General features: G+C 41.3%; 1 protein-coding gene across 1 annotated transcript in view; it reads left to right on the top strand.

Moving 5' to 3' along the window:
* Positions 1-24,188, top strand: part of LOC120999212 (titin homolog) — a 946,165-nt gene that overhangs the window by 3,942 nt on the left and 918,035 nt on the right. Inside the window, exons 3-5 of the mRNA XM_040430085.1 lie at positions 2,571-2,630; positions 12,749-12,805; positions 16,490-16,672. Coding sequence (XP_040286019.1) covers positions 2,571-2,630; positions 12,749-12,805; positions 16,490-16,672 — 300 coding nt within the window. The remainder of the gene's footprint in view (positions 1-2,570; positions 2,631-12,748; positions 12,806-16,489; positions 16,673-24,188) is intronic.

Below are 24,188 nucleotides of genomic sequence, written 5' to 3'. Positions count from 1 at the left end.
CATGGGTATATGTAAAATGACACCCCAAAACACATTGCCCAACTTCTCCTGAGTACGGGGATACCAGATGTGTGACACTTTTTTGCAGCCTAGGTGGGCAAAGGGGCCCACATTCCAAAGAGCACCTTTCGGATTTCACCGGCCATTTTTTACAGATTTTGATTTCAAACTACTTACCACACATTAGGGCCCTAGAATCCCAGGGCAGTATAACTACCCCACAAGTGACCCCATTTTTGAAAGAATACACCCCAAGGTATTCGCTGATGGGCATAGTGAGTTCATGGAAGTTTTTATTTTTTGTCACAAGTTAGTGGAATATGAGACTTTGTAAGAAAAAAAAAATCATCATTTTCCGCTAACTTGTGACAAAAAATATAAAATTCTAGGAACTCGCCATGCCCCTCACGGAATACCTTGGGGTGTCTTCTTTCCAAAGTGGGGTCACTTGTGGGGTAGTTATACTGCCCTGGCATTCTAGGAGCCCAAATGTGTGGTAAGTAGTTTGAAATCAAAATCTGTAAAAAATGGCCGGTGAAATCCGAAAGGTGCTCTTTGGAATGTTGGCCCCTTTGCCCACCTAGGCTGCAAAAAAGTGTCACACATGTGGTATCTCCGTACTCAGGAGAAGTTGGGCAATGTGTTTTGGGGTGTCATTTTACATATACCCATGCTGGGTGAGATAAATATCTTGGTCAAATGCCAACTTTTTATAATAAAATGGGAAAAGTTGTCTTTTGCCAAGATATTTCTCTCACCCAGCATGGATATATGTAAAATGACACCCCAAAACACATTGCCCAACTTCTCCTGAGTACGGAGATACCACATGTGTGACACTTTTTTGCAGCCTAGGTGGGCAAAGGGGCCCACATTCCAAAGAACACCTTTCGGATTTCACCGGCCATTTTTTTTACAGATTTTGATTTCAAACTACTTACCACACATTAGGGCTCATAGAATGCCAGGGCAGTATAGCTACCCCACAAGTGACCCCATTTTGGAAAGAAGACACCCCAAGGTATTCGCTGATGGGCATAGTGAGTTCATAGAAGTTTTTATTTTTTGTCACAAGTTAGTGGAATATGAGACTTTGTAAGAAAAAAAAAAATCATAATTTTCCGCTAACTTGTGACAAAAAATTAAAAGTTCTATGAACTCACTATGCCCATCAGCGAATACCTTAGGGTGTCTACTTTCTGAAATGGGGTCATTTGTGGGGTGTTTGTACTGTCTGGCCATTGTAGAACCTCAGGAAACATGACAGGTGCTCAGAAAGTCAGAGCTGCTTCAAAAAGCGGAAATTCACATTTTGTACCGTAGTTTGTAAACGCTATAACTTTTACCCAAACCATTTTTTTTTTTACCCAAACATTTTTTTTTTTATCAAAGACATGTAGAACAATAAATTTTGAGAAAAATTTATATATGGATGTTGGTTTTTTTGCAAAATTTTACAACTGAAAGTGAAAAATGTCATTTTTTTGCAAAAAAATCGTTAAATTTCGAATAATAACAAAAAAAGTAAAAATGTTAGCAGCAATGAAATACCACCAAATGAAAGCTCTATTAGTGAGAAGAAAAGGAGGTAAAATTTATTTGGGTGGTAAGTTGCATGACCGAGCTATAAACGGTTAAAGTAGTGTAGGTCAGAAGTGTAAAAAGTGGCCTGGTCATTAAGGGTGTTTAAGCTAAGGGGGCTGAGGTGGTTAAACTAATGACCCCACCCAGTGCACCCGATGAGAGGCGGATCCAGCACGGCTCCAAAACAAAACACTAAACTCGTGCTGCTATTCTGGCCGACCTCCGCACATAGTCGGGGCGGGGCATGACACCGAGTCATGGTCAAACAACAATATGACCGTGACATAAATAGAGCTATAACTTTTATATATATATTTATTTTTTTACCTATTCATTATTTATTACTTTTTTTATTTTGATTTAAAAAGTCAATTAACCCCCTCCTGTCACAGTCAGGTAATTTACTGATAGCAGGATTACAATTCACTTTAAAGCTAACAAGGATCACCCTCACAAAGCTAAAAGTGCTCCTGAGAGCTTTATATACTTTTACTTCACACAAGATCCTTGTGACAAGCGTCACGACTATCACATGCCTGGAAACCAATTTGGCGGGGCGCTGGCCTCATCACTGTGACTGTAGATATCTAACGATAGCGTGTCATAACAATCTGCAGCACCACAGGGCACACCGCCTAGCAGTGTTTGTGGTGACATCACCGGCTCTGATGGGCAGGCTTTAACGCTGCCCTATCTGTTTTAAAGGCTAGGGCAGCGCTAAAGCCTACCCATTAGTGCCAATGACATCACTGGGATTTCTGCTAGGCGGAAGCCTCTGCCTAGCTTTCCCCATGGAGAGCACGGTACATCACCAGATCTCTATAAAATGCCTTTGCCCTGCACAATTGTTATATTAGAAAATTAATTCTGCTACCAAGATTGGAAAGAATTTTACAGACCCTGTGCTTCTAAACAATTAATGTTATTACTACTGTCTGTGCCATATTTAAACTTTACTATGCTGTATTTTGTACTCATTCTTTCAGAATCTACAAAGGAGGACTCTAAAGAAAAGGCCAAGGCTGAGAAGAAAGTCTCTGTGAAAGGTTTGTAATTTTAAAAACTGAAATTTAGACAACAAAAAAAGTGATAGGTAGGCATATGGACTAATATTTATTTTAGGTAGTTAGTATCCAGGCACATATGGTGTCTTGTGGATAATAATAGTGGATTTGGGCTCTGGCTAATAGAAGAGAAGCCCAAGTGAAGGATCTCCTCCATGGTGTCTATATGCCCTTATGTAACACATAGACTTGAGACAATCTTTTGAAGAGGTAAGATGCAAATATGACAGACGAACATAGTTAGCTTTGTAAAATTTGTAAAAATTTACTGGATAGCTGTACATCTATTACAGAGTACAGATAAGCAAATTTGCCAAAATTAGCTTTGGGTCTAATTCGATCTTCAGATTTGATTAATTCTGAATAAGTTTGACCAGGATCAAAAACTCCCCAATTGCCCTGAAAAGTTGTGTATGACACTCTGTGGTCTCTTAGGGCTGTATCCAACTTCTTTTAAGCTATTTAACTCCAATACAGCATTAGTAAAGTAAAAGTGACAATATGGCTATAGGTGAATGGTTGGTAGTTGGTGGTAAAAAAAAAAACTGCTGGTTTAAAAACACTCAACTGTCAGATTTTTTAAATAAAAAATTATCCAAAAATATCTTATTTTGGTGGCAGATATCTTCTGATGGTAGCAACCATCTAAAGAAATTGTTATAGGATAAATCACAAAAGTTTGGGATTTTTTGGGGGAAAATTCTTGAAAAATTTGATTTGTTTTGAAAAATGTATTCATCTTTGTGCAAGAGGAAAGGCAAGGAAGGACATGTGTAGCTGGGCAAAGTTGCAGTCATATATTTTCCTCTATGTATAATAACAGTAGTTCTTCACTAACTGAAAGGACACTCGAGTGACAGATGCAGATTTCACAGAAGATTTCACATATATCTCTATGACATTTAGAATATTCCATTAAATCAAGTGGTGATGGATTCTGTCAAAAAAGTTCTGCCATACAGAAACAACCAAGAAAGAAAGAACCAACTGTTTACCTCGTGCAGAGATGAATGTTTATCATATAAGACTCTGAATTTCTAAGAGATAGATTTTCTATGAAAAAAAAAATGCAATTAATATGCCTGAGCCTTTTATTAAAGCAATTTGTAAAGAGAAGGAACAAAAGGAAAAAACTCACAAAAACTCTCCTACCAATGGTTATCAAGCAACATTATAAACAGCAGTCATTCTCTTTGTCATTAAAGAAATACAAAGTGGGTGGGTGGTAGAATTTGGTATGAATCTGCCTTTTGAAAAAGTTGTACATTACGTTATTTAGCATGGTCCTCTTGATCCTACCCCCCTCACACACACATTTTCTATTCACATTGAATAAAAAAAAAAGATAACTATTTAAATATTGAGGACCTATTTTTAGGGTAGTCATCAAATTTCAGATTGGTGTCGAGTTGACACTCAGCACCCCCACTGATCAGCTACTAGCAGGAGATGTAGCCACCTGAACTAAGAAAAATTTACAGAGCCAGAAGTAAACAGCTTCATACACCGTATACAGGGAGTGCAGAATTATTAGGCAAGTTGTATATTTGAGGATTAATTTTATTATTGAACAACAACCATGTTCTCAATGAACCCAAAAAACTCATTAATATCAAAGCTGAATATTTTTGGAAGTAGTTTTTAGTTTGTTTTTAGTTTTAGCTATTTTAGGGGGATATCTGTGCAGGTGACTATTACTGTGCATAATTATTAGGCAACTTAACAAAAAACAAATATATACCTATTTCAATTATTTATTTTTACCAGTGAAACCAATATAACATCTCAACATTCACAAATATACATTTCTGACATTCAAAAACAAAACAAAAACAAATCAGTGACCAATATAGCCACCTTTCTTTGCAAAGACACTCAAAAGCCTGCCATCCATGGATTCTGTCAGTGTTTTGATCTGTTCACCATCAACATTGCCTGCAGCAGCAACCACAGCCTCCCAGACACTGTTCAGAGAGGTGTACTGTTTTCCCTCCTTGTAAATCTCACATTTGATGATGGACTACAGGTTCTCAATGGGGTTCAGATCAGGTGAACAAGGAGGCCATGTCATTAGATTTTCTTTTTTTATACCCTTTCTTGCCAGCCACGCTGTGGAGTACTTGGACGCGTGTGATGGAGCATTGTCCTGCATGAAAATCATGTTTTTCTTGAAGGATGCAGACTTCTTCCTGTACCACTGCTTGAAGAAGGTGTCTTCCAGAAACTGTCAGTAGGACTGGGAGTTGAGCTTGACTCCATCCTCAACCCGAAAAGGCCCCACAAGCTCATCTTTGATGATACCAGCCCAAACCAGTACTCCACCTCCACCTTGCTGGCGTCTGAGTCGGACTGGAGCTCTCTGCCCTTTACCAATCCAGCCACGGGCCCATCCATCTGGCCCATCAAGACTCACTCTCATTTCATCAGTCCATAAAACCTTAGAAAAATCAGTCTTGAGATATTTCTTGGCCCAGTCTTGACGTTTCAGCTTGTGTGTCTTGTTCAGTGGTGGTCGTCTTTCAGCCTTTCTTACCTTGGCCATGTCTCTGAATATTGCACACCTTGTGCTTTTGGGCACTCCAGTGATGTTGCAGCTCTGAAATATGGCCAAACTGGTGGCAAGTGGCATCTTGGCAGCTGCACGCTTGACTTTTCTCAGTTCATGGGCAGTTATTTTGCGCCTTGGCTTTTCCACACGCTTCTTGCGACCCTGTTGACTATTTTGAATGAAACGCTTGATTGTTCGATGATCACGCTTCAGAAGCTTTGCAATTTTAAGAGTGCATCCCTCTGCAAGATATCTCACTATTTTTGACTTTTCTGAGCCTGTCAAGTCCTTCTTTTGAGCCATTTTGCCAAAGGAAAGGAAGTTGCCTAATAATTATGCACACCTTATATAGGGTGTTGATGTCATTAGACCACACCCCTTCTCATTACAGAGATGCACATCACCTAATATGCTTAATTGGTAGTAGGCTTTCGAGCCTATGCAGCTTGGAGTAAGACGACATGCATAAAGAGGATGATGTGGTCAAAATAATCATTTGCCTAATAATTCTGCACGCAGTGTAGTGGCTATTCTGAGTAATTGAAACTCAGCTTCCTTTCACTTTCACAGCTGCATTAACCTTGCACAGCCACTACAAAGCTCCATACACTGTGTTAGTTCCATTGGTTGGGGCTCCTGCTAGCAGGTGTCAACCCTCCAATGATCCTTTATCAATCACCTATCCTGCGGAAGTCCTGGAAAATCCCTTTACTAAAGCTGTGTGACCTTAATATCAGTAAAATATACTTAGGGTTCTCTTACACAGCCCGATGCCTGTCCAATAAAGAGTGACAATTGATGATATACAGGTTGATTGTCATTCATTTAAAGGGCTTTCACCACCACCACCGAATGCAAGGTGAAAGGGAGATAACAGTTAATATGATTCATGTATATCTCAGGTCCATAAATATTGGGAAATCAACACAATTCTATCATTTTTGGCTGTATACACCACCACAATGGATTTGAAATGAAACTAACAAGATGTGCTTTAACTGCAGACTGTCAGCTTTAATTTGAGAGTATTTACGTCCAAATTAGGTGAACGGTGTAGGAATTAAAACAGTTTGCATATGTGCATCCCACTTGTTAAGAGACCAAAAGTAATGAGACAATTGGCTTCTCAGCTTTTATATGGCCAGGTGTGTGTTATTCCCTCATTATCCCAATTACAATGAGCAGATAAAAGGTCCAGAGTTCATTTCAAGTGTGCTATTTGCATTTGGAATCTGTTGCTGTCAACTCTCAAGATGAGATCCAAAGAGCTGTCACTATCAGTGAAGCAAGCCATCATTAGGCGGAAAAAACAAAACAAACCCATCAGAGAGATAGCAAAAACATTAGGCGTGGCCAAAACAACTGTAAGGAACATTGTTAAAAAGAAGGAATGCACCGGTGAGCTCAGCAACACCAAAAGACCACGGAAAACAACTGTGCTGGATGACCAAAGAATTCTTTCCCTGGTGAAGAAAACACCCTTCACAACAGTTGGCCAGATCAAGAACACTCTCCAGGAGGTAGGTGTATGTGTGTCAAAGTCAACAATCAAGAGAAGACTTCACCAGAGTGAATACAAAAGGTTGACCACAAGATGTCAACCATTGGTGAGCCTCAAAAACAGGAAGGCCAGATTAAAGTTTGCCAAACGACATCTAAAAAATCTTCACAGTTCTGGAACAACATCCTATGGACAGATGAGACCAAGATCAACTTGTACCAGAGTGATGGGAAGACAAGAGTATGGAGAAGGAAAGGAACTGCTCATGATCCTAAGCATACCACCTCATCAGTGAAGCATGTTGGTGGTAGTGTCATGGCATGGGCATTTATTGCTGCCAATGGAACTGGTTCTCTTGTATTTATTGATGATGTGACTGCTGACACAAGCAGCAGGATGAATTCTGTAATGTTTTGAGCAATATCATCTGTTCATATTCAGCCAAATGCTTCAGAACTCATTAGACGATGCATCACAGTGCAGATGGACAATGACCCAAAGCATACTCCAAAAGCAACCAAAGAGTTTTTTTAAGGGAAAGAAGTAGAATGTTATACAATGGCCAAGTCAATCACCTGACCTGAATCTGATTGAGCATGCATTTCACCTGCTGAAGAAAAAACTGAAGGGAAAATGCGTTCCAGACTTCAGGCTGTAATTGACTGCAAAGGATTTGCAACCAAGTATTAAAAAGTGAATGTTTGATTTATGATTATTATTATGTCCCATGACTTTTGGTCCCTTAACAAGTGGGAGGCACATATGCAAACTGTTGTAATTCCTACACCGTTCACCTGATTTGGATGTAAATACCCTCAAATTAAAGCTCACAGTCTTCAGTTAAAGCACATCTTGTTCATTTCATTTCAAATAAATTGTAGTGGTGTATAGAGCCAAAAATGTTAGAATTGTGTCGATGTCCCAATATTTATGGACCTGGCTGTAGTTATTAGCACATACCCTGTTTATACGAGGTGATATGCTGCCCACAAATGGAGACTTTCTGGTGCTGCTCGTTTGTTGGATGATCAGAGCCATGTTAACAAAGGACAATTTTAAGGCATGCATAAGATGGTCCATACAGCATCCTCACCAGACTTACAACATTGATATCAGACATATAATCATATGTGGGTTTACATTACATACTCTTCTATTTTCCCACTTAACGTTCAATAGCATAGTGATAATGTTGACTTCAAATAAAAGTCTGCACATATACTCTTGTGTTTTCATATCAGGTCAAGATGGGAAAATTAGATATACCATACAAATAAGCGGAAATAAATTGACAATATTAATAATTAGATGTTACTAATTGTTGCCCTAGAAAAGCAGTATATGGCCTGTAATAAAAAGTATAGGGAAGCCATATACTGATATCTTCTTGTAATATCTCAGGGGTGGCAAGGCACCTCTTGAATATTGGGTATTTTTAAATAATAAATGTACTGATCCCCTAGGGGACAAAGGGGTAAAACTTAGCATTTAGTCCTATATCTAAAAGAATTAAGCACTAACATAAAGCATCGGCCTATAGGGCCAGGACATACAAAAACAAATAGGTAACACTGATGGAAAGCAAGCAAAAAAGGAACGTTCTCACCCATCAGGTGCTGTAGACGTTTGTGGTGGAATCACTTAAATGCGTACGGCCTCCCATGCGATGGATTTGCATATATGTGTTACCAGCAGAGATGATTCCAATCATAAAGACCTCAGCAAGGCAGGAAACGGGAGCAAAAGGTCCCTAGTCAGCCCTGGTGATGGAATGGGGGCTAATTCACCCTACCTACCTATACGAGGTACTTGCCCTAAGGGAGTCTACCGCCATAGGGTGTACTAGGGATTCCGCCCGGTCTAGGGAAAGGTATCCGGACGGGGACGCTCCTTGTGGGGCAAGTACCTCGTATAGGTAGGTAGGGTGAATTAGCCCCCATCCCATCACCAGGGCTGACTAGGGACCTTTTGCTCCCGTTTCCTGCCTTGCTGAGGTCTTTATGATTGGAATCATCTCTGCTGGTAACACATATATGCAAATCCATTGCATGGGAGGCCGTACGCATTCAAGTGATTCCACCACCAACGTCTACAGCACCTGATGGGTGAGAACGTTCCTTTTTTGCTTGCTTTCCATCAGTGTTACCTATTTGTTTTTGTATGTCCTGGCCCTATTGGGCTGTCTTCGTGTTAGTCTGTTTAGAGGCCCTCCAGGCCGATGCTTTATGTTAGTGCTTAATTCTTTTAGATATAGGAATAAATGCTAAGTTTTACCCCTATGTCCCCTAGGGGATCAATACATTTTTTTACTTATTAATGGGAGTAACCCACCAAGTGCAATTCTTGACGTTGTAGATTTGTTTTTATTTTTAAATAATGGAGAATTGCCATAAAATAGAACACAGATTATTTTTCCGCATTAATAATGAGTACAAAAAATGGAATCTATTATTTTCTACGTTGTAATCACAATGATTTACAATGGTGTGTGTGAATATATATATATATATATATATATATATATATATTTATTTATTTATTTTATTTTTATAGTTGCAAAAGCAGAACCAGAAAAGCTTGAAAAGCCTGAGAAAAAGGTCATAGCCAAAGGTTAGTGATTTGAATAGAATAATAAATAAATTGCAATAGTTGTTGTTGTGCCATTCCTTTATTAATCCTGCTAGAAGTTCTGAATGAATTGCCAGCAGTCTGCAATGAAGATCCAAATGAGTAATATCAGTTGGGGGTGTTCCTACCTACACAGTAGACACTGGGAGTGCTGATTGGATAGTAACAGACTGTACAGGGACATACAGTTGTGTTAAAAATTATTCAAACCCCAATGCTGTAAAGGGTTTTAGGGAATTTAGTGTACATTTGTAATTGTGTTCAGAATGAAATCTTACAAGGACTTTTTAAAGAACCAAATGCAACTAAAATGACATCAATTGTTTTTGTAATACAGTATTAAATGTTTTTTTTGTGATTTCTTCATTGACACAATTATTCAACCCCTTAAAGACTACCACTCTTAAGAACAGAGGTTCATTCAAGTGTTTTCGATCAGGTATTGAAAACACCTGTGGATGTCAAGGAGCAGCAATCAAGCATAATAAGCACCAATTAGGCAGATTTAAAAGGACTGTGATACTCAGCTCCTTCTAGACATTTACTGGTGTGTTTACAAACATGGTGAAGTCAAGAGAATAGTCCAGGAAGACAAGAGAGGAGGTGATTTCTCTTCACAGGAAGGGCAATGGCTATAAAAAGATTGCAAAGATGTTAAACATACCAAGAGACACCATAGGAAGCATTATTCGCAAATTCAAGGCAAAGGGCACTGTTGAAACGCTACCTGGTCGTGGCAGAAAGAAGATGCTGACTTCGACTGCTGTGCGCTACCTGAAGCGCAAAGTGGAGAAAAGTCCCTGTGAGACTGCTGAGGAACTGAAAAAAGATTTGCCAGATGTGGGTACTGAAGTTTCAGCTCAGACAATAAGGCGCACACTGCGTAATGAAGGCCTCCATGCCAGAACTCCCAGGCGCACCCCCTTGCTGTCTCCAAAGAATAAGAAGAGTCGACTGCAGTATGCCAAAAGTCATGTGAACAAACCACAAAAGTTTTGGGATAGTGTTCTGTGGACTGATGAAACAAAATTAGAACTGTTTGGGCCCATGGATCAACGCTATGTTTGGAGGAGGAATAACAAGGCCTATGAAGAAAATAACACCTTGCCTACTGTGAAGCATGGTGGGGGGTCAATCATGCTTTGGGGCTGTTTTGCTTCTACAGGTACAGGGAAGCTTCAGCGTGTGCAAGGTACCATTAATTCTCTTCAGTACCAGGAGATATTGGATGAAAATGTGATGCAGTCCGTCACAAACCTGAGGCTTGGGAGACGTTGGACCTTTCAATAGGACAATGATCCCAAGCATACCTCCAAGTCCACTAGAGCATGGTTGCAGATTAAAGGCTGGAACATTTTGAAGTGGCCATCGCAGTCACCAGACTTAAATCCGATTGAGAACCTCTGGTGGGACTTAAAGAAAGCAGTTGCAGCGCGCAAGGTTAAGAATGTGACTGAACTGGAGGCTTTTGCCCATGAAGAATGGGCGAAGATACCCGTAGATCGCTGCAAGACACTTGTGTCAAGCTATGCTTCACGTTTAAAAGCTGTTATAACTGGAAAAGGATGTTGTACTAAGTACTAAGATTGAATGTCACTTGGGAGTTGAATAAAACTGATAATGATGTGAGCACAGAAAAGACATTTGTGGTTATTTCATTATAAATGTTATGTTATATTTGTCTGACTTACAAGTGCCTCTTTGATTTAATTGTAAACAAGATGACTGAAATGATCAAAATCAATGTCAAACTGGCCAAAACACTCAATTTCAGTGGGGGTTGAATAATTTTGAACGCAACTGTACCTGCAACTGGTAACACTCATGTGGACCTTCTTGTAATTCATAATAGGAATAAAGAATGGCATAACAGAGTCATAAAAATAGATGCTCCAAAATTTTTGTTACAAAACAAATGCTAATTATTTCTAAAACAGATATGTTAGAAGAGGTTTCAAACATTTAAGTGTTCACTAACTTTTCACGCAACTTTTCATAAATTAATCTTACTTAATATAATAAACGTTATTATTAAAGCTCCATTCATTCCATAGCGCTGTATATACAATAAGTATTATCAGAGAATAATACCATGCTCTAGTTCAGATCACTTGCCCCATTTTCTAAACCAACCTTCTCTGTGAAATTTGTGAGAAATTCTTCTTGCTGAAACCATAATGGAGTGTTTGTTCATTAAAGGATCAAATTACATCATAACATAGAAGTCCATGGAGACTGAAAGGGAAAGGAAAAGGGAGGTAATGTAAAGAGAAACAAGCAGTTAGAGACAGGTGAGATTCAGCAGATTTAACAGCTGATTATAAGTTTAACATCTCATCTGCAGTGCTTTATTTAAGTCACTACTGCTGATGTCCTATATGTTGTTTCTGGGTGAGTTATTTAAGGACCACAATCTGCTGTCTCATGGGCAGATATGATACAAACTAGTCCCCAACCACCAGCTTAGAAAGAAGTGAAAATTAAAAATATAGGGGGAGAGGAGGAGCTGGATGTTCCTGATGACCTATTCTCATCGATATTAGATGATGTGGAAAAGGAGGAAATGCAGATGGCAGAAAAAGGGCTCCCACCTGTAGTGCAGGAGTGAGCTTGGGTTGGAGAAGTGGGTATGCAAGAGCTGATTAGAATTTTGTGTTTACTGTCAAATACCGGCAGTAGATTGCGGGCAAGAACAGCAATAAAATACAGTATTGTCCCCCCCCACCTAACTAGTCAAACCCCATACCAGCAACAGGCCCTGTTGATAGGTGCTGTGTGGTCATTAACAATGAAGAAGGACTATACAGTGCGGTCTTCATTATTTAATGAAAGGCAGCTGCAAGCTAATTGGCCGTGCAGTTCTTCACCGCAGCATGGCTGTTCCATGTGGCCGTGCCAAAGGCAGAGTGGCCTGGGTATACCTGATGTATAGCAATTTGTGACAAATCAATTTGTAGCATATCAAATTTCTTGGCTAACTTCAGCAAAGTTTCTGAATCAAATTTTTCACAACTTTGCTCATCTCTCTCTCGCTCTCTCTCTCTGTATATATATATATATATATATATATAACAACTATCTAAATGTACAGGAATGCTCTAAAGGAGTTGTACAGGATTATAAAAACACAGCTGATGACTTCCAAAAACCAAACCTGTCTGCTGACTATCTGTCTGCTGACTATCTATAATGTAAGCAATGCTTACTAATGCTGGAAACCCCTTTAACAGCCTTTAAGAGCCTATGTGTTAAAGCTTAGTGTTCCACATACCCTCTTTCATTCCATGGTTGGCTGATCAGTCCCACTCCTGTTCAATGAATATACACTGTCATCTGAAGAATTATTGGAACCACTTCTAAGTATGACCTACTTAAATATCTAGCGAAGTTTGCGTCTTACAATAACATTTCTTTCTTGAATAGATGGAAACGTAGAACCAGAAAAACTTGCAAAGTTTGCGAAAAAAGCCCCAGCCAAAGGTAAGTGACTAGCATTCTGACGTAAAGTGGCTTGGGATATTTGAAAAGAGACAAAACTTCTTTATTAGTTTAGTTCTTCATGGAACTTAATACCAATATACAGGAAACAAATACTACATTACATCATTTTTTATTTTATTTTTTTACTAGAATCTATGGAGCCTTATTTTTTTCTTAGACGTGTTGTTTTAACCCTCTCCTTTAGTGTTCAGGGAGCATGCTCAGCCAAACACTAGTTTGGCTAAACACCATGTGTGCTCGAGTGCGATGCTCGAGTCAGTGTATTTAAATATAATTTAGCCTCTATTTCTATGCAGAAGATCGCTGTACAATGAGGGAATCTATCAGTGTGAGTCCGCGGCTTAGGAGTCCATGCTCTGACTCCATATATAGCTATGTCCATATATGGAGTCAGTGCTTGGGGGCACCCCAGTGTATTTCAATCTAATTTAGACTGTATTTCAGAAAATTTTCTGCCGGGATTCGAACACATGACCGTTTGCATTAGAGGCAAGGCACTTAACCAATCAGCTATAATAGCTACATAGCCAGTTAAATAAAAAAATAAAAAAATAATATGAGACTTCTGCTGTACTGTACTTCTACAGAGACCTATACAGTAGTCTTATATTTTATTTTTAAGTGACTGGCTATGCAGCTTTATAGTGTAGTGGTTAAATTTCTGGGCTAAGATGCAGAAGCTGTGAGTTCAAATCCTGTCACAAACATTTTTAGAAATAGAGGTTAAATTAGATTTATATATTTTATATTTTTTAGTAATTATAATATAAAAAATGTATGGCACAAAATAAATGTTGAATTACAAAAAAAAAAAGTATATATATATTTATATACTTCTGATGTCACGTGCCGGGGGTCCCGGGGGGGACCTCCGAGACGCATTGCGAGCAAGGCGTGGACAAGGCATCGATTGGAACGGGAATTCCCCCTTCCGGGGAATTCATGGAGCCCCCTTTCGGAGGAAGACCTGATGCGACTGAAGCCAGCGATGATGTGAGCAAGGAACGCAACCATCATGACATCAACCGAAACCGACTAGAAACGCAACCATCATGGAACCTAGAGCTGACTGGAACCGTCTAGGAGCGCAGCGATCATGTAATGAACAAGGAAAGAAAACATCATGACATGAACATAGCATGGAAACATGAACAGGCATAGTAAGGTACAGGACATGGAACAGAACAGAAGACAACAATGCAGAACCAGGCGACCCATACTGAGACATAGGTGGCCGGACAAAGGCAAAACCTGGCAAAGCAAAACATAGACAGACATGACAAAGCCAAAAGGGCATGAAACCCACCAGGCATGGACAAGGACAGACATGAACAAAGACATAGCAGGGTACAGGCATGGCGTGGCGTGGCATGGATAGCAAGAGCAGAAACATAGCAGGGTACTGGACAGCCTGAATTAACAGAACTGGCCCCCAGAATGCACACAAGAACAGGAACAGCCTGAATTAACAGTACTGACCAGAAGCTATGCAGACTGAGCCCTGAACCTCCATGCTCAAAGACAGAAGTAGCAGCCGAACCAAAGAGGGAGTTTAACCCCATCAGAACCAAGCAGGGAGGTACCAAATCAGGTCAGGGGTAAACAAGGAACCACAGCAAAGCAGCTGCGTTACAGGATGTTGCCCCTAGCAACCAGCAACCACGGAACGCCACAGCCAGAACACAAGGGCGCAACAGACCTGAATACCCACTGGGAGACGATACCGCCTGAGAGGGGGCACAAACCATGTCACGGTGAACCGCCACGTGACATCTTGATATATATGAATGCATATTAAGTGGGAAACTACTACTGATGTTTTAGCCATAATATATTTACATATATTTACATATATTCTATATATATAATGTGTGTAAATATATTATGGCTAAAAACATATATATATATATATATATATATATATATATATATATATATGAAAATTCTACTGTATAGGTCTCAGTAGAAGTATAATACAATAGAAGTCTCATATATATTTATTTTTTTCACATTGCAATTTTGTTATATTTATAGTACATTGAACCCCTTAAAATAATGTGACTTACATAGAAATTGTATGAGGATGGAGTATGTGGGGACTCTGGAGACTCTATACACATTCAGGGCTCCCTTATGCAGCTGCCCCCAAGCAGTGACCAAGATCCGTCTTGGTCCATTAACATTTTGGATGCTGCATTCAATAGTGCACATGGCATCTGAACAGTTAGACAGAGAGAGGAGGCTCCATCTTTCCTCTGATTACCTACCCAGCCAAATCCTATAGTGAAATAGTGGGGTGCCCATTCAGTTGCTTTTTGAAATCTCCCAAGCCTATCATTGTTTACTGCTTATTAAGAACTGCATGTGGCAGGGCTTAATGGAAAAACATCATAATCCATATACCGTAGACTGCATTTGTAAACTCTTCCAGTCTACCAGGGTTTAAGTAAAGCATAGTAAATTTTTCTTTGTTAAAAATATATAGAAAAAAATCAAAATTATTATAAATTTTTAATACCTGATTTACAAATTAATATATAAAAATAAAAAAACAGCCCACACACATCTTTGTAGATTTTTTAAAGTAGTAAAACATAGGGGTCATTTATTAAAATGGTGTAGAACTGGCTTAGTTGCCCATAGCAACCAATCAAATTCCACCTTTTATTTTCCAAAGGAGCTGTCAAACATTAAGGGTGGAATCTGATTGGTTGCTATGGGAAACTAAGCCAGTTCTACTTTACACCAGTTTGATAAATAACCCCAATATACATTAAGAATTGCTGTAATCATACTGACCAGCAGAATAAGGTGGTATGTAACTTTTAGTGCACAATGAAAGCTATAAGAACAAAACCCCAAAAATTATGTTGGTACTCTGTTTTCTTCCCAATACAATATATAGTAAATTAAATATACATCTCACAAAAAAGGCACCCTCATATGGTTATGTAAATGCAAGAGTAAAAAAATGCTCTTGTAAGGTGTGGAGGTAAAAATTAAAGTGGAAAAATGTTAAATTGTCCCAGGCCTTAAAGGTGTTGAAAGATAATTCAAAATTGTACCAAATGAATAAAAAAAATAAAAAAATGACATACCTCTTTCTCTGGCATTGTCCTTTGTGCTTCCAGTCTATTCCATCTCCAGCTGTCTGTTTACAGACTGCAGTGGTAACTTACAGGTATACAGCACTTGACCACAGTAGTTACTGTTCTAAGTGGTACACTGGTGAAGACAGTGATTGGCTGCTGCAGTGATGTTCCGTATACCTGTATGTCACCATCACTGTGCATATCACCATGACATGCAGGTATACAGCACAATATCACTTTAGCCAAACACTGTGGTCAGCAGTCTACCACAGTGGGAAAAGTACTAGATCGGCAGCACAGAGAAGGGTGCTAGATAAAGAGATGTCCATATATATATATTTTTTTTTAAATAGCAGAGCCATTTTCTTGGACAACTTCTTAAAGAGCTTAAATAAATAGTGTGACAAACAAAATGATAAAAGCGCAAGGCATTGATATTATGAATAAAACAATACTGAGGATAGATTATGTATTTTTTTTTTCATCATTGAGCTTAAATTACAGTATTTACCAGATTTACCTTTAAACTTATTTCTAAATGTAATAAGCTGCTGCCTTTCATTGCTTTTAGATGAAAAGAAAGCTAAGGTCTCTTTGACAGAGGAAAAGGTAGAAAAAGAAGTAAAGGCTAAAACATCTGAAGCAAAGGTACCAAAAGCCATAAAGGAAACAAAAACATCAGAGGAAAACAAAGCAAAGCTTAAGACCAAGGAAGAAGAGAAGGAGAAGGTGGAAACCAAAGTTGAGACACAAGGTAAATAGCCAAATGAATACTGATGAAGATCTCCCGGAGGTAACAAGTGGAAATCGCATAATAAAATTGTAAAAGCGGCAAAAAGACTCTAGTCATATCTATCAAATGATATGTAGCCAGAAATTTCCAATTGTATGTATTTATTATTAGAAAACACATTGTATCAAAGGATATTTTAAATATATTTTTATCAAAACTAAAATCCTGAAATCCTGTTACCGTTTCATTTCATATGGTGTTGTCGCAATGTTTTCCATTACCATTAGAGAGGGCCTTGCGGTTCTCCCGGTGGTCATTTTGCGGCAAACTTTGCTCATTCGCAGTTCGCCGAGCAAACGAACATATGGCGATGTCCGCCGGCGCCATATTCTTTTGCATTGTGCCGAACTTTGACCCATGACACATCCATCAGGACAGCTAATTGAGACGTTTCAGTACATGGACACACCCCCTACCCTATAATTAAACCTGATCTGGCTGCCATTTTACATTCAGTCTTTTGCCAGTGGAGGGAGAGGTTGCTGTGAGGAGCAGGGACAGACTGTTAGAGACACCAAACGCTAGCTAATAGGGCCACAAAAGTTCTTTTAAGGACTGGTATAGGTGTGCTATTGATCGATGTGACATACTGAGGGGTGTGATATACTTATACTTATAATATACTTTCTAACATAGAAAGTATATTATAGTGCATTTGTATTGGGCAGCAGTTGTGTGCGGTTCTGCTGCGATACTGCAGCTATACAGAGGGACAAACGCTATTGGAACAACTAATTGCAAATGGTGTGATATACAATTTGCCCCCCAAAAAAACTGATTGAGGCAGGGGTGTGATATACCAATAATATACTTTGTATATAGTGTATGTGCAGCATTTGTGTGCGGTTCTGCTGAGATGCCGCAGCTATACAGAGGGACAAATGCTATTGGAACAACTAATTGCAACTGTTGTGATATACAAATTGCCCCTTCCCCACCCAAAAAAAAAAACTGATTGAGGCAGGGGTGTGCTATACCTATAATATAATTTATATATAGTGCATGTGCAGCATTTGTGTGTGGTTTTGCTGAGATACCGCAGCTATACAGAAGGACAAACGCTAATGGAACAACTAATTTCAACTGGTGTGATATACCATTTGCCCCCCCCAAAAAAAAAATTGATTGAGGCAGGGGTGTGATATACAGTACAGACCAAAAGTTTGGACACACCTTCTCATTCTCATTTTCTTTATTTTCATGACTATGAAAATTGTAGATTCATACTGAAGGCATCAAAACTATGAATTAACACATGTGGAATTATATACATAACAAACAAGTGTGAAACAACTGAAAATATGTCATATTCTAGGTTCTTCAAAGTAGCCAACTTTTGCTTTGATTACTGCTTTGCACACTCTTAGCATTCTCTTGATGAGCTTCAAGAGGTAGTCCCCTGAAATGGTTTTCACTTCACAGGTGTGCCCTGTCAGGTTTAATAAGTGGGATTTCTTGCCTTATAAATGGGGTTGGGACCATCAGTTGCGTTGAGGAGAAGTCAGGTGGATACACAGCTGATAGTCCTACTGAATAGACTGTTAGAATTTGTATTATGGCAAGAAAAAAGCAGCTAAGTAAAGAAAAACGAGTGGCCATCATTACTTTAAGAAATGAAGGTCAGTCAGTCAGCCGAAAAATTGGGAAAACTTTGAAAGTAAGGGCTATTTGACCATGAAGGAGAGTGATGGGTTGCTGCGCCAGATGACCTGGCCTCCACAGTCACCGGACCTGAACCCAATCAAGATGGTTTGGGGTGAGCTGGACCGCAAAGTGAAGGCAAAAGGGTCAACAAGTGCTAAGCATCTCTGGGAACTCCTTCAAGACTGTTGGAAGACCATTTCAGGGGACTACCTCTTGAAGCTCATCAAGAGAATGCCAAGGGTGTGCAAAGCAGTAATCAAAGCAAAAGGTGGCTACTTTGAAGAACCTAGAATATGACATACTTTCAGTTGTTTCACACTTGTTTGTTATGTATATAATTCCACATGTGTTAATTCATAGTTTTGATTCCTTCATAGTCATGAAAATAAAGAAAACTCTTTGAATGAGAAGGTGTGTCCAAACTTTTGGTCTGTACTGTACCTATAATATACTTTCTATATAGTGCATTTGTATTGTGCAGCATTTGTGTACGGTTCTGCTGAGATACCGCAGCTATACAGAGGGACAAACGCTATTGGAACAACTAATTACAACTGGTGTGATATGCCAGTTGCCCACCCAAAAAACTGATTGAGGCAGGGGTGTGATATACCTATTATATAATTTATATATAGTGCATGTGCAGCATCTGTGTGCGGTTCTGCTGAGATAACGCAGCTATACAGAGGGACAAACGCTGCTGGAACAACTAATTTCTACTGGTGTGATATACCAGTTGCCCCCCAAAAAAAACTGATTGAGGAAGGGGTGTGATATACCTATAATATACTTTCTATATTGCGCATTTGTATTGTGCAGGGGTTGTGTGTGGTTCTGCTGAGATAACGCAGCTATACAGAGGCAAAAACGCTATTGGAACAACTAATTGCAACTGGTGTGATATACCAGTTGCCCCCAAAGAAAACAGATTGAGGCAAGGGTGTAATATACCTATAATATAATTTCTATATAGTTAATTTGTATTGTGCAGCATTTGTGTGCAATTCTGATGAGATACCGCAGCTATACGGAACAAACGCTATTGGAACAACTTATTGCATCTGGTGCGATATACCTGTTGTTGCCCCAAAATAAACTGATGAAGGGGTTTGATATACCTGCTTCTACAAAATACTGATTAAGGGGTTCTATATACCTGCTTCCACAAAATACTGATTGAGGGGTGCGATATACCAACCTCCACCAAATACTGATTGAGGCCTGCGATATACCTGCTTCCACAGATACTGCTCTTCTCTAGGGACTTTGGCACTGGGTAATTTTGAAAATGACAGGCAGAGGAAGAGGCAGGCTTTTATGCAGGGATGGTAGGGGTCGCGCAGGTGCACCTGGCCGGAGATTAAGTGGGAAGTTGGAGAAGGTGTGTGCGATTACGTCAAAGGAGGCGCCAGAGTTGGTTGAGTGGTTCACTCAGCCTTCCGCTTCTGCACCCTCCTCATCCTCTGTATCAGCACCCTCCTCACTCTCTGCTGTGTGCACCCCCAAAGACACCACTGCCACTATAGCCCCTCCACACGAGTAAGAGGAATTGTTTCCAGACCTTACGGATGCGCAGCCATTCTTGGCATTGGAGGAGGAAGAGGAAGTAGCAACGGCTGCCATCCAGCGGTCTGACGACAGTACCCAGATTTGCCCAAGGAGGATGGTCCCCGCTGTTGCTGCCTACTCCGAGATCTCTAATGTCACTGTTGGTTAAGGTGACGATGAGGACGTGTCGATGGACGTCATGAGGGTGCCCACAAGAGAGTAAGAGGAGGGGAGTTCAGAGGGAGAGACGGAGCAGCAGATAGGGAGAAGAAGGAGGATAAGCATGCAGAACTCGCAGTGCACAGGAGGCAAAAAGAAGACTGCAAATGTATCTGAAGTGAGCCATCCACCATGCACGGTCACATCTGACACTCCCAATATTAACGTGTCAGCTGCTGACAATAGTGTTGCCATCTGCAGCCTGTGCTGTCAATGCATAAGTCGTGGTAAGCCCAACACTCACCTAGGGACGATAACTTTAAGAAGGCACCTGGTCTCCCATCACAGAGCCCAGTGGGAGCAACATCGTCAGAACCTACAAAGCCACACTCCCGGTGCTCCACGTCCTGCCTCTTCTCCTTCTCCTCTCCTCCCATTTGTCCTCCTCTCCTGCTAGAACACCGAAAATTTGTGTCCATTGGCACACAACAATGGAAGGTCCCCAGAAGGAAATATTTCTCCCAGAAGGGCATCCCAGAGCTATATGGTCATGTTCAGTGGCAAGTGAATGTATTTGTGGCACTTAGTGTCGGTGCTAAGATACATCTGACCACAGACATGTGGTCTAGCAAACATGGACAGGGAAGGTACATAACTTTTACTGCCCAGCCGTTAAGCATGTTACCTGTGGAACCCGTGTGGATTTGGTTTTACCACCTCGGATTGCATGCAGGCCTGCCTCTACTACTCCTCCTCCTACTCCTCCTTCCTCCTCCTCCTCCTTCCTCCGTCTCCTCCTTGGCTGGCTCCTCCTTTTTATACTGCTACCGCCTCTTCTGCTGCACCTCCCAAGCTCCCTAAAACCTATTCGACATGCCAGGTGAGACGTTGCCATGCTGTGCTGCGGCTGTTGTGTCTGTAATCCAAGAGCCACGCCGATCCTGCACTCCTTTCAGATATGCGGTCACAGGCCGATCAGTGGCTAACCCCGCTTAATTTGACAGTTGGCAAAGTGGTGTGCGAAAACTGTGCCAATCTGCTGAGTGCGCTGAAATAGGGCAAGATGGCACACATGCCGTGCATGGCACACGTCCTGAACTTAGTCGTGCAGCGATTCGCTGCCAAATATCCCGGGGTCAAGGACATCTTGCGGCAGGCCAGGAAAATTTCTTGCCATTTTAGAAGATCTTACACGGCCATGGCTCACCTTGCAGACTTTCAGCGGCGACACCACTTGCCCGTCAGACGTCTGGTTTGTGACTGCCCGACGTTCCAGATCTCCACCTTGTATATGCTTGATAGGCTGCTCCAGCAGAAACGTGCTGTTAACGACTACCTGTACATACTCAGGACCGGTTCTGGGGAACTTAGATTTTTTTTTCAGGTCACCAGTGGCTGCTCATGCGCAAAGCATGCAGACTTCTGTGGCCATTTGATGAGATCACCAAACTGGTCAGTCGCACCCAGGGCGCCATCAGTGACATTGTACCTTACGCCTTCTTTCTAGAGCGTGCATTGCGTCATGTCATTGATCAAGCCATCAAAGAGCAGGAGCAAGAAGATGAGGAAGTCACAATGCAGAATGAATTCCCAGGAGGGGCTACTCGATCTGAGACAAGTCAGCAGGAGTCTGAAGAGGAGTCAGAGGAGGATGGTGCCTGGGGGGAGGAGGAGGAGAAAGAAGAACAGGCTTTAAACTTTTCTAGGATCCCTGGTGTTGTCCGTGGATGGGGGGAGGAGACCTAACATGACATTCTCCTAGGCGATGAGCAGGAGCCAGGCCGCTCCACCGCTTCCAATTAAGTGCAAATGGGGGCCTTCATACTCCTGTGTTTGAAGAGGGACACCCGTATAAAAAGCATAAAGGGCAAGGACCAGTACCAGGTGGGTGGCAACGTACTTAGAACCCCGGTACAAACACAAAATGGTGGACATGTTACCAGAATCACCAAGGGCTGTCAGAATGCAGCATTTCCAGGCCTTGCTTCGAGAGATGCTGCATTCTGCTGTTGGGGGCGCTGGCAGAGGAATTTCCACCCACAGAGATACAGTTGCGAGTTTCAATACTACAGCGCATTCCAGAAGATGGCGGTTTAAAGATGTGTTAGTCACTTCAGATAGGAGATCATTCTTGCAGCTAACCCATCGACAGCCGCCCTCCAGATCCAGCCTCACGGAACGCCTAGACCGACAGGTGTCCAACTACATTGGGTTAACAGCTGATGTGGACGCTCTGAGAAACGAGGAATCCCTTGATTACTGGGTGTGCAGGCTTGACCTGTGGCCAGAGCTTGCACAATTTGCCCTGGAACCTTTGCCTTGCCCCTCGCCGAGTGTCCTGTCCGAAAGGACGTTCAGCGCAGCAGGGGGGGATTGTGACCGATAAGCACACTAGCCTATCTCATGACAGTGTGGAATACCTCACATTTCTAAAAATGTATGAGGGATGGATCTCTGAAGAATTCAACACCTGTGACGACAAGGTTTAGTTGAATTTCCTCATGACAGCCCACACATATCCACCACCACCCAGAACAAATAATGGTCCCTGTCTTGTGTAAATACAGCGGCATAAAAGGCCTTTTCTGTCCGGTGAATGCCTAATGTTTGGCTCCTCGTAGGAATTCAAGTCTTCTGACGACCACATTGAATTTCAACTATCATAATTATTTTTTTTTTTAAGAGGGGGGATTTCGTAAGCCATGTATTTAATCCAATTTTATATGTTTTGTTCTTTTAACCCCTTAGGGACCCATGACGTATCGGTACGGCATGGTTCCCGAGTCCTTAAGGGCCTATGACGTACCGGTCCGTCATGTCTTGTTCCGATCACCGCCGCCCGGCAGGCGGTGATCGGAACAAGGTGCCTGCTCAAATCAATCCTGTGACCCCCCCCCCCCCCCCGTGTAGGCGATCGCCCCAAACCGCAGGTCAATTCAGACCTGCGGTTTGTGGCTTTTATCTGGTGCGGCGGCGGCGGTGGTGCCATCGGGTTTTCATGCGGCTGTATATGGGGACCCAATGGCATGGAAGGCAGCGCGATGCCTTCCTGAGGCATCTGCGCTGCCTTCCAGTGACGAGCCTGTGAGTAGAGATTTTTATTTTCAAATGGTCAGTGAGACCAATGGTTGTCTCTGGGTTAACACGTGTGACAATATTCTAAATTAAAACGTAGCATTTATTGTCGTATATAAATAAAACTTCACACTGGACTAACATTTAAAATTATCAGCTCTGCCTGCTATATGAATAGTAATTGTTGTTGAATCATAAATAGTAATGATGGCGTTTTTGGATAGGTGTGGAGGAGCTGCTGTCCGCCCTGCTCCCCTGCTCTGCTAGGCTGCTTTATATTTAGCAGCCAATGCAGATTGTTGCTGGTACCAGCACTGTTAATCCACAGTGCTATGGTCTATCACGGTAGCTGGTGCGCTCTCACTCCAAACTATCTATCTCGATAGCTAGTACACTCACATTCCACACTATCTTCCTATCTAACTGCCACTAACTTGATTCTTATCAAATGTAAGGCGCAGGCATACACTGTCTAAAACACATGCTTTACAGCACTCTGCCCCCCGACATGTTTCGCCAAATTAACTTGGCGTCTTCAGGGGTGCGAGCAGACTGCCCGCGCCCCTGAAGACGCCAAGTTAATTTGGCGAAACATAAAAAGGTTTTTAGGGGTGGTGTCAGGACGCTGTCCTTACACCAGATGAGTCTTTGAGGACTGGAGTGTACAGAGAACACTGGCCTAGCTAATGATTTCCCTATTAATTCAGCAGCAGCAGCAGCACTCTCCCTGCTCTAACACTGCAGCTTTAGAATGAATCTAAGATGGATGCTGTCCTTGCTTTTTGATAGGAGGTGGGAGGGTCTGGGATGGAGAGTATGCTGATTGGCTGGAATGTGTCTGCTGACTTTGAGGTACAGGGTCAAAGTTTGCTCAGTGATGACGTATAGGGGGCGGACTGAACATTGCATATGTTCGCCTGCAGCGGCGAACGCGAAAAAGCGATGTTCGCCGGCGAATAGTTCGGGACATCTCTACCTGTGAGATCCAGCCCCCTGGATCTCACAGGCCGGAAGCTGTATGAGTAATACACACAGTATTACTCATACAGCC

Source organism: Bufo bufo, chromosome 4, assembly GCF_905171765.1.
Source record: "Bufo bufo chromosome 4, aBufBuf1.1, whole genome shotgun sequence".
NCBI lineage: Eukaryota > Metazoa > Chordata > Amphibia > Anura > Bufonidae > Bufo > Bufo bufo.
This window is presented reverse-complemented; position numbering and strand designations above follow the sequence as displayed.